A 12,264-nucleotide genomic window follows, 5' to 3' on the forward strand; every position below is an offset into this window, starting at 1 on the left:
GGGCTTATTATCCACCCACTCTTCTGTCCCTTTCAGCAGTAATTTTTTCCTTGCATTGTTTTTTTCCCAGATGCATTCATCTGGGAATTTTCATTCCCTTGCTGCTTTTCCCTTTGTCACATAAGGTGGGAAACATGGGAAAAAGCTAAACCAGTTCCAATCACTACTAGTTCTCGTGCAATGGAGATCTGTACAGTGCCCTAAGGCAAGTCTCTGCTTAGGCAAAAATCAAAACCCCTGCAGTAGAAAACCCTTCAAGAGCTGTATGTGAGAAACCTTATCCCATGCTGTGTGCACTGTTCCAGTGCTTTCTGCCCTTTGGAGTAGAAGTTACATGATTTAATGATTGATTCCAAAAGCAGACATCTAAATTTAAAATGATCAATCTGATAACTTTTTTTTTTTTTTCCCAGATGGGAAAACTTACTTTTACAGCTAATGCCCTGGAATGCCTTGACAGACTTGAGCCACTCCATGCCTTGGTTATACATCTAGGTTTGGCAGTTGTCCAGGGATGAAATACCTGCCTATGTTAGTGCTTTTTGTTGCTGGGGATCCTCATAGTATGTCTGCACAAAATGTAGCAACAGCCACATTTTCTTTCTTTCCACTTCCCATGGAAATGTTTTAACTGCCACTCTGTAAGCCAGTTTTGGTAATTTGTCCACTGTCTTCATGAAATTATACAAAAAGGCCGCAGGGTTCACAGCACCACAGAAAGTAAATGCTTCAGCAGGCTCTTAGGGTGTCTGCCCAAAACAGCACAGATGTGGATACAAAAATGCTGCTAACAAGGATTTTCTTGCTATTTTCTAAGTCTGTGAGAGACTTTTCTCTCTCACAGAAGAGGTAGCAGAGTTATGTAAACAATGAAACACCTGCAGCCTTTAAAAGTCTTGTTTATGGTATAGTAGAAAAATATTTTGACAATGGATGTTTTAGGATTTTAGCCAATCACCCCAAGGGGTGGCTGATCCTTGTCCAATTAGACTATGAAGAAAAAAGTCTATAAAAGAGTTTGTAAAATAATTAAGTAAATCAATCTTGCTGCACAATTCCTGTCTGCTGGATCTTCTCTCCTCCTCCCTACGGCTGCCGGACATGGTGATAGGGCCTAGGACTGTGGTAACACACAGACTTCTGGATTCCAGTCTCTGCTCCTTGTACTGGGTTTTGTCACATAGTTTCCAAGTGCAAGGGCATTTTTTGTAAAGCCTAGGTAACTAACTTCAGACTAACATTTTATTGCAGAGATTTGAATACGTGAAAGTTTATTTTTACAGGGTCATACTCTTTTGAATCTAGGTTGTAGCTTCTGAATATGGTTAGAGTTAAAAAAACCCAGGTGTAATATATTGCTTTTTTTTTGAATATTTATATGTACAAAATTATGTATTTTAATAAAAAAATTTCAGGTGGGTACTAGTATTTTTATGTAATGCTACTACCTAATTATAATACTCATCTGTGGGAGGAATTTGTAAGTCAAACTAGTGGTGAAAATTAACATTACCCATTCAAGATTAAAGCACATCCTCATGTATTAAATTGCATGTGTAAGAAAAAAAATGCAATATATCCAAGGGCACTATCTGCTGACAGGTTCAGAGTGCCAAATGCCTTCATGGATTCTCAGATATAGGGAAAAATATTGTACATTCAGACCTCACACAAATTAGAAAATATTCATATAAATTTTGGCTTGATTTTAAGGGGATTTCAAACTTGGTATTGCTACAAATTAGTTCCAGATTCATTTTTGAACAGTGAGTTTTTGGTCTGATTCTTTTCCTTCTGCAAGTATTAGTCTACAGTTCTTTTACTAGCAACTGTCTTGAAAATATCCTCAGTGGGACAAGAGAGCAAGACACATCATTAGGTAATGATCATTGTATCACACTGTCGAATCAAAATGAAAAATTTCTGTATAATTTTTTTCCCCTTTATTTCAATGCATTTGTATCCTGATATTTAGGTGGAGAAGAAGAGATCAAATAACTACAGAAACCAGGCAGTGTGACTAACAAAATGCTGAAAGTCGCTGTTCAGTAGGTTTTTTTTTCCTTCAGGTTGATAACGTTCTATGTCATACAAAGCAAGAATCTACAGTGGAAGGAGTTTGTATCCACTTACTGCAAAAATGTGCAAGGAGGGAAACTGCCACTGTGATCTTAAACATCAGCAGATTATCAGGGAGCAGCCTGCTCTACAGGACATTCTACCAGGTACTAGGAGCTCATCACAGCTCAGACAAAAGTTGGTTAGTATCACAAGGCTACCCAAAGCTGAAGGTTTGCTAGTTCTCATTTTATCCCAGCTGGTCTAGGCATATGTGGGCAGTTCCTAAGCATCCTCTGAATATTTACTTATATCATTACAGTTTTCCCAACTTAAAGAGGTGAACAAGAGCTGGTTTTAAGCAAAGCCTTAATTTATGCAACTTTTTACATAATGTAGTTGCAGCATACACATTTTCTGTGCTGCTGGGAATTTTGCAGATTTTGAATAAGGTTTTATTGAGCCCAGTGACTGTTGCTTATCCGAGGGGTGCCTCTACAGCAGATGGCATGTGCCATTACCCTGCCTTGTTTTCACCTGTCCTTGCATTTTCAGGTCTTTTATGCGGAATTCTGTGGCTGAAAAGCAAAGCTATCTAAAGAGATGACTAAAAGAAGGAAACGAGGCTATTTTTTGTGATGGTGAGATGCTCTAATTCAAAGCGCTTATACATTCATGTTACCAAAAAAAAAAATTATTATGACAAAAGAATCTTAATTATATACACTGCAAAGAAAATTAGTTTCAAGTGCATTTATTTTGAAATAAACAAGAATATTATATTTATATATTCATATTTATATTAAATAACATTATTAAACATGAAGAAAAAATAGTCTTAAAAACTAATGTGACACTTTCCCATTCTATTTTATATTAAGTAACTATAGATAGGAAATATATAGAAAAATGCTAAAATTGCCTCAAGCCAGCCATAAAAGCAAAGTGCACTATTGCCTAGGGCAGTGGAGGAGCAAAATGATGATGGTACTGCTGCTTCCTCCAAGGGGAGGATCACTGTGAGTGGGCAGTCATGAATGAAAAGGAAGGACAGGAACCCCTTCAGTGACTCCCAACGTTTTCTTCCCTTTTTTTTGTCCTTCATCACTGAAGTAGTAAACTGAGTTTTGCATATGCTGACAAGAAGCAGTGAGACAGTTCTGCGTACCGAGACGATACATTGAATACAGTTGATTCCCTAAATGATTACACAGGGATTGCAGCTTATCTGTGTTCTGCTGTGTCAATTCAAGAACCTTTATCTTAATTAATTTCATTTTTTTCTTGTTGTCAGTAGTTTAAGGACACCAAGGTGGAAATTTTGAATTTATTTATCATGAAATATTAACTGAACTATCATCCTTTGATAGTTTTCTGAACTAGCTTGGGTTTTGGGTTTTTTTTTCAGATAAAAGCCACACTTAGCACATTATTTTTTCTACAATTCCCAGTGTGGAATTTCTTAAAAAAAGCTTCCTTCTCATTTTGTTTTGATTTTTCTGTGAGAGATAAATCCTAATATAAATTAAGCATTTCTAAACTTAGATGCACTGTTACACAGATACCATACATCTATTCACATTACATATAAGATGGTAACTGAGCAACATGTGCACTGAATAAATTTTTAAAAAGTTTTCTTTCATGTATTTGGAGTAGTAAGATATTTAAAAGCATTATTTTAGTTCTGTTTTGATTGTCTGACTACTAAATATTTGTGTTTCTGATGACAATTTTTTGACATTAGTTTAAGTGTGTGTGTATTCAGCTAAAAGTATTTCAAGGCACAGTCTGTTCCTAAACAGATACAGATTTATTCAATGTCCAGTGAACCTTTTCAAGAAGGGTGTAAATATGTGTTATTGTTTGTGTGGATTTAATTCCTACTACCTAACAATAATCTTAATAGGGAGTAAGGAAAAATGTTGTTGCTGAATAGCAAACAAGTAATATTCAAGTAGTATCACTTAGTGTTGTTCTGTACTGCTGCATGCATTCACGTTTTGTTGGGTTTTTGTTTGACACAAACACAAGCTATTTATCTAGTTTTCAGATACTGCATTCCGGAGTAGCAAATTAGACAACTATAATTTCTACTCAGTGCCACTTCATATGAAAGTGCACTATTCACAAGAAACACATGAATTTGTACTCTACCAGAAACATATCAGTGTATGGCAATAAAATTTATAATAAATATTACAAAGTGTTTGTTACATGAATTTGAACATTTTGACTTTTCTTTGACATACTGCTTGTAAGACATCTTAAAATCTGTACTATTTTTTAAAGGATAAATTCATAAACATAATAATAAGACTTGGAGAATTTGAACATTATAGTCCATACAGTACTTTTCTTAGGTAAATACCTATCATTCACATTATCATTGTAACAGCTTTACTCTCTTTGTAAAAGAACAGCTTCTAAGAGTTTAATTTGTCCATTCAACTCATATATAATGTTATGATGCTTAAAGTAGTCTCATTTTCAGTTTAGCACAAACTTTTAATAGTGCTCTTCTGAAAGCAAATTCACAGTCTAAGCTGATGCAGGCAGTTTCTCTTCGCTGCCAAACATCTTCCTGCCCAGGTGTAAGACTTATTTTTGTTTTCTTTTAAATGACAAATTTTTCTCAAAATAATAAAAAATAATATTCAAAAGGTGTTCTTACAAAAAAAGGCTTCTGCCACTCATGTGGCATAGTTAGTTCATTAATTAAATAAAATATATACTGAAAAGCAGTTTTAAGAGTTGACGATCACTACACTAAATGGAAAAGAAGTTCTGTGTTTTGTACTGCAGCTGGAAGATTCACAATTCACCTGGGTTAATTTGTTCTTCATTAAGAATTCATGGGAATAAATAATTCTAGCCAGTGCAGATAATCCTGATTTCTTCCTTTATCTCAGCATATCTCGTCTCCGAAATTGCTTCCATAGATCTCTGAGATGTTCACTGGTTACAGTCATCACGCAAGAGTAATATTCCTTCCAACCATACTTTGGAGTCTCCTGTGAAAAACATATAATTGGAAAAAAGATATCATTCACTAAATTCCTTAATTCTACCTTAAATTTTTTTCAGACTCATACACACTAGATAGATGTCTGAATATTAAAATAATGAGAGATCAAATTTACTTCAGTAAAATGAGGGTCATAAATCCATACAAAGGTTAAGTATTCAAAAGGCATCCTCACCTCACAGCACACAGTTAGCATTCAACAAATAGCCTATTTATATTAAAAGATGCAAGAAAGTATTTCTTCTTTATTCAGGTATGTCCAGCTCCCTCTCTAGTTTTGCTCCTTGTTTCTTTGTATTGACACTGTACTAAAAAGTTCACCTATGACACCAAATAAAAAGCATAGAAAATTATTGATGTTCATTAAACTGAGGTACCAGCAAAAGCCAAATACCATATAGGGAGATTACAAGAAAGCTTCTTTATACTAGATTACCTTAATCCTAAAGTGCATTGTAGTTCAGCAACATGAATAATTGTCAATTGAACGGAGATGAAAACTGGCCAAGGGCTGGCCTGGGAGATTCACTGCTCTATGCTCCATACTATCTGTAGTTATCACTGGATCTCATTAATTCTTCCTCTGTTCCTAACTCAACAAGTCTATTTTCATAGTAAGTGTAGAAAGATGGAGAGATACTAAGAACAACTGGGGAAAGAAGCCACTTTGCTCCTAGTTTATATGCTGAGCATATGTCACATGGTCTGGAACATCCCTTGGGCCAGTTGGGGTCCTGGCTGTGTCCCCTCGCAACTCCTTGTGCACACCCCAGCCTCCTCACAGGTGGGGTGGGATGAAAAGCTGAAAAGTCCTTGACTCTGTGTAAGCCCTGCCCATAGCAACCAGTACATCAGTGTGTCATCAACAGTATTCTCATCCTATATTTAAAACACAGCACTGTAGCAGGTACTAGGGAGAAAATTAACTTGCTCTTAACTAAAACCAGGACACATGGTGAGACACTGTCCAATATCTTGTTTTGGTTGAACTGAGTGAAGGTGTTAAAGAGATTGCCACACTGCAGTACATTAAAACACACCATTAGACAGTGAAGCCTACATCTATTTATTCTTATCCCTCATCTTGTTTAATTAAAAAGCATAGAATTTTACAGAGAAGTTGTAATTATGCAGAAAACAATCTAATCCACAGTAGTATATGATACAGATGTTAAATGAAATATTAGAAATATTAGATGAATGCATAATTTACTTGAGATTTATAGTCAATCTCATGAAAAAATGCATTACTTGCAAATTGCACTGCATTATTTAACAAAAGCATATTGTTTATGAACCTGTGCTTTAAGATATGCATTTATTATTTTATGAAACAAGTTCAGAGAAATGTTCATGAAAGTCATTAAAAGAAATGCTGAAATACACTGACTGTTCATCTACTTATTTCTAATGTATGCACTGTTGTACCTACTCTAAGTGCACCAAATCCACAGAAGGAACAGTCTGTCCACTCATTCTGCAGTGCTTTTGCCTTTCACTGGAACAATCTCCTCCCACTGTATCCAGGTATGTTTTTAAGCTTCTTGTCAGGTTTAGGATCCAAAGTGCAAGTTCTGCAATTTCCAGTTACTTTTGTAAGATGAGTCAGGAAGGTGTGCCTAATCACACACTTCTCACCTCTCTGCTTTAGAGAAGAGGTAAGCAAAAGTCTCTTCCAACAGTAAGCAACAGCCTCTTTTGTTTTTTTTAAAGCTATCTTTTACAATAGATGTATTCAATTGCTGTGTACTAGGAAAGTATATAAATTAAAAGCTTTAAAAAGATTAGCTACATGACAAATTTAATCTCACTTGACAGGATGAAGTGTTTACAAAAGACAGCAATTTATAGTTGAAATGGGTGGAAATGAGGTTCTGAATCCATGCTTCAGTTTTTCATGTCTTTTTCAAAAGAAATTTCCTTCCTCAGTCAGTCTCAAGGTACTCTTTTCAGCTATTAGCCATTACCTCCTAAAAGCTTTTAATGAAAAATTTTGAAACTTCACAATATTCAGAACATCTAGAAATCAGTTATTTTAATACAAAAAATCTTAAGATTCTCAGAAAATTACTAGTACATAGAAATTAATTTCTAGATTTACATTTGTGAAGTAATAGTTACTTTCAATACTTCAGTAGTCAATAAAATCACAGTTATGGCCTAAGTATCTATTACAGTTACTGAGCACACAAATAGTTTAGCGAACAGTACTTTAGATGGACTTTAATCCCTTTGTAAGTTGGTCTCTAGCATCCCTTTTTGGAAATTAACTCTGAAAGGGCTTTGTTAGAAACTTCCTAGATAATCCTTCCACACGACATTGAAAGCAGAGCTTTGCTCTATGCTCTGTTAGGGAGTTCTCTACGAACATGTTTTTCAGTTCTCCCTGCAATGTGTGCAAAGGAGTACCTGCCAATTCGAGTCAGGCTGTGTGCCCTGCAGGGGCCACACACAGCTTGTACAGTTATTCCCCAAGGAGAAATATTCATTATTTATTATACAGGTACAACATTCTTTACACTGTGGAGTAATGGCATTAGTGCACAATGTGCTGTTTACCGCCTTTCGGAGTGCAGATTCAAAGCAGGATATAATCTGTGGTAAGCGTGCCAAGTATCTTAATCTCCTTCACCAGAGTTCTACATTTACCATAGAAAAGCACAATGTTTCAAAGCACAATGAACTGTACATTTATATTTGGAAAAATTAGTAGTAGTTGCACTGCACCTAACTTTGGGATGTAGTTGCAGCTGATTTTTGTATTTCATGTACATTTATGTGCTTCCTTGGACATCAGACTGAAATTTAATTACCCATTGAAATTGTTCAATTTCAAATCAAATTATTCCATTTTTATTATCTTTTCAATTTACACACTAAATGGAAAATAATGATTTTTAGAATTATATAAATCCACTTTCACTCCACGATGTATGGCAAAGACAGAACTATCTCTGTTCTGCTCCACACTATTTTCACCAAATCACTTCACATGCCTTGGCTAAAGTTTCTGTTTCTATTAACTGGCACTTGCAACAAACCTTGGTAGAAGCTTACAACAAATCTGAAGAAATATTATGAGTTATGCAATGTTTTGCACAAAATGGAACTCTTAACAACTGGTTCTGTCACTGTAATGCCTGGCCTTGATCTCAGAGGTCTTTCCTGACCTTAACAATTCTGTGATCCTGACTCGTGGTAAGAGACAAGAAACACTTGCTCAAGTGAAGAGCAGTAGCGAACTAATGTGTCAGCAGGGAAGAGGGAATTTTATACATACAAGGCTTACATTGTATTCTTCAGTGCACAAGCAACAGGTATTTGATACACACCTACTCAAGCAAGCTTGCTTACAAGAGTAATTTTTGTTACTAGCATCCAGGAACTCCAGCTGGGAAGCACAACAGGGTAAATAACCAGCAGCCTCTACATTAACTCAGTGAGGCTGCCTGTAGCCAAGTCCATGCCCTGACATCTAACCTGGTTTCTTTGTCTCCAAGTGGGTAGTGTAGACATATTATAATTCAATTTTTTTTGGAAATGACTTTATACAGAATGAAACATCACCCTTTATAAATCTCCATGGTACATTTTTTCCCAGTTTACATCATCTCAGTATATGAATTAATTAATTTAGTGCCTGAATTTAGATCTGACAAGGTGGTGATGTATATACACTTGATGCTTTTACCACAGTCTCTCTTTGTGTCACCAAGATAATTCTATTGATTAGGTACTGGATTCCTTTGTGTCACTGCATTTTCTTGTACTTGGTCACATACCCTTCACTGAAATGATTAGGGAAGCATCATGACTGTGTAGCATTTTGCCAGTTTCCTGCAAGAGCTGTTCCACTTCTTGGAAAGTTTACAGTTTAAAGAATGCAACTACAATGTGGGTTCTGACAAAAAGACAAAGTACTCCTAATAATTGTTTCTAAAATTACATGAGAAAAGAAGAAAGGAAGCTTTGAAAGTCAGAAGATTAAGCTAAAGCCATGACCTTCCTCTCATGTGACTAGTGACTTGGATTACTAAAATGTTGTTTAAACTACTTTATTAGTCATTTACACTTCCCATTAGTAAGGTGGAGAAACCAGACGCTTTGTTAAGATCAAATTTCCTGTTCTGTCCCTCACATATTAGTACAATGCTTCAGTATTAGGTTTATAATACTAAAAAGGAAGCATAATTTTAAAAGTGTTAATAGTTAATCAAAATAATAAAGACATAATCCAATGGGTGCTAAATGTTACACATACAGGAGGAAGAGCATATGCAGATCAAACAGAACTCCTCCTTCTAGTAGGACAAACCAGCTGTGTACCCCCAGACATGCCCCAAACCATCTCTACTGCTGAATTTCAAAGGACCAGCCTGCTCAAAAGATGTGACATTTCAGTAAAAAAAAAAAAGGGTCTGAGAAGTTCCAAAGAACATGGTTTGTGCTACATGACATGCTGTGACACAGGAACATGTCAATACTTCAGATATAGTCCCTCTCCCTTGCCTATCTTGTGCAGGGGTCTACAAAAGAAAACGCTAGTGGGACTGGAGAGCTGATGGGCTACCAGTCTGGGTAAAGAGATCCCATCTCTCATCCTTACAGACTCAGATTTTACACTGCTGATGGAAGCCAGACATTCCCCCAGATGAAGAGGTTCCAAGGTGCTTCGCTTTGCTTTCCTGACATGCTATTTCAGAGTTAGGAAGGAAGGGTTAATCAGATACAAGTGCTCGGAGAGGCATATGACAGAACCGAGGAGGACTCAGAAGGCCAATATGACAATGTACGGAGCCATCTGAAGATGGTTATTGAACAAAAAAAATCCCAGCTTAATATTGTGCCTCAGAATTAAAAACAGCAGGGGAATGACAGTCAAACCCTCCTGGCTCAGGAGCATGAGATGTGCTGTATGCCTCACAGGGTCACTCAGAGCAGACCACTTGCCATGGGGCCTTGCTTATCATGGCGTACATCTCTTTGCTCCTCCCCTCTGTAAAAAATACATCTGGGAGCCAACAGCCTTCACAGCAACTCCTGCAAAGTCTTTACATGGAAACAGGAAAAACCCTTGAATTGCAAAGGAACAAACTCTTGCTTCATGTAAGAGGAGAAACGTCTACTAACACAGTGTGTGCTGTGTCCACTGTGTGACAGTTTCACAATATGGCTACAGAATACGTGCACCTCAGTATTTACACCAAAACCCACAGTACAACTGAATTGTACAAATGGACATTCATATAGTGAATATGTGAAAATAGCCATGGTGATCATGTGTGGACACAGTGCTGATTTTTCAAAACTGCTGGTACAGCATTAATTTAACCAATAATACATTATTGCTTTCAAGAATGTAATAGTATAAATCACAATAGAATCCAGTCACTAAAAGTCAGAAGAATCTGCCTCTACAATCTTCCTTGGTAACTATTTACTAGCTATAAGTACCTGAGAAATTACTTAAGAAGAGGTAACAGGACAGACAGAAAACAGCAACAGAAACTATGAAAGAATACTTTTCCTAATTCCAAACACAGTAGAAAATTGCAGCTGGCTTACAAAATAGCGACAGTGTGAGTCAGTCATTACCAGCTCCAGGATAAAATCCTACGGCTTCAGTCAATCACACAATGTGATGCCTTGAGCTACTACATTGCTTGCAGTCATATAACCTATTCCTGAGTTTTGGAACAGGAAACAAAGCAGTGACAGCTCAACACTCAGCCATTCCTGCAGGCATGCCAGCACACTCAGACTGGTGGCTAACACATACCGTCATTTATCTGCTATAGAGCTCCTTCCTCACGCAGGATTTGAAAGTAGTATACCTCTGTATAGGTTTGTAGCCCTGTGGAGCAGAAGTGCGCAGATGCAGACAACATGTGGAGGCAGCCAGGGGTAAGCGTAAGACAACGGTATCATGAAAATACAAAAAAATGGCTTTAATTGACAAATAGCTAGGAGATACAGTACAGTATGTGTTATGCAAAATGTTTATCATTTAGTCATTAAGTTCCAAGTCTTTCAGTTTAAAAATAGAATTTGTAAAGGAAACGGAATCTTCTTATATATTTTTAAATTTGGGGGAAAAAAAGGGAAATAATTATTTTAACTAAACAGTAAGCAAAACTAAAGCTTTTCATGTCTGAATATTTTTAATAAATTTATGGCAATATTCTGACTGACCACTTGATGGCATCTTAACATATGAGATTATTTCAAACCACTAAGACAAAAACAAGGTTTCAAGTTAAGCTACTAAATTGCAGAAAAAGAGAAATTTCATTTGGTAAAGTCTTTTCCAAAAACGTATCTAAAATCTGTATTGAAATGAACATTTATTGTGTTCTTGTAAGAGGTAGTACCTGACCCTCCTGAAGTTTGTAAGTTCAAAGCTAAGCTTTTAAATAGGACAAACCTGGTACATACTGACTAATGTTTCAGAACTGCATTTTCATTGCACTTGTGTAACTCTTTGCTCTTAAATAGGTTTACTTTAGTCTGGCTATATAACCACAAAACACCCTTTTCTAAAATACAGGGTCCCAGTACCAAGTTCTAATGCCCTCAAGATTCTGGGCAAACATTTTAGTGAAACAACTTTTAAAAAGGTTGAATTGCTCAGTCCAAGATGTTAATTGTAAAATCGTACTTCAAATCATAGGCCTAATTGAAATTTTTATTTTGGGATGTTTTTGGAAAGATAATCAGACACTAAATTAATTGTCAGACATTAATTGTGGGACACTTAACATTAAAATCAGGCATTTGTACTTCATAAACGGGTTCAGATTTCTCATGACCAAGATTTCTATGTTGCTACAAAATACTGAATAAGCCAAAGCTGTTACGATCTTTTATCTGTATAATGGAACTGACTGAATCTTTGAATATGGATTCAAAATATAGTTATTGATAAAGAAAATGTTATTGATAAGTTCTTGATAAAGAAAAGGTTAGTGATTTGTTAGTTTTGATTTAGTGCAAGACGACGTTTGGGCCCTCCACATTGTAAGAGCAAGAGGGCAAAGTTTTACTTGTTTTGGACACATCAAAATACTCTGTAACTTTTAATGTACAAACAATAGGAAACAATTAATGACAGTTTCCACCATCTGGAAAAAAGGTTCTTAGGCATTTTCTACTTTTCATTCTAAACCAAGACTGCAGTG

General features: G+C 36.1%; 1 protein-coding gene across 7 annotated transcripts in view; it reads right to left on the minus strand.

The window, feature by feature from the left end:
- Positions 1-2,815: 2,815 nt before the first annotated feature.
- MICU3 (mitochondrial calcium uptake family member 3) overlaps positions 2,816-12,264 on the minus strand; it is a 54,727-nt gene continuing 45,278 nt past the window's right edge. For 4 of the 7 annotated variants that reach the window (XM_069013999.1, XM_069014002.1, XM_069014005.1 and 1 more), the window contains one exon: positions 2,816-5,072. In XM_069013999.1, coding sequence (XP_068870100.1) covers positions 4,962-5,072 — 111 coding nt within the window. In that variant the 3' untranslated portion in view covers positions 2,816-4,961. Of the gene's footprint in view, positions 5,073-10,865; positions 10,941-12,264 lie in introns of all 7 variants that reach the window. The other 3 variants (XM_069014001.1, XM_069014003.1, XM_069014000.1) reach the window with 1 other exon arrangement.

Source organism: Aphelocoma coerulescens, chromosome 4 (assembly GCF_041296385.1).
Source record: "Aphelocoma coerulescens isolate FSJ_1873_10779 chromosome 4, UR_Acoe_1.0, whole genome shotgun sequence".
Classification (NCBI taxonomy): Eukaryota; Metazoa; Chordata; class Aves; order Passeriformes; family Corvidae; genus Aphelocoma; species Aphelocoma coerulescens.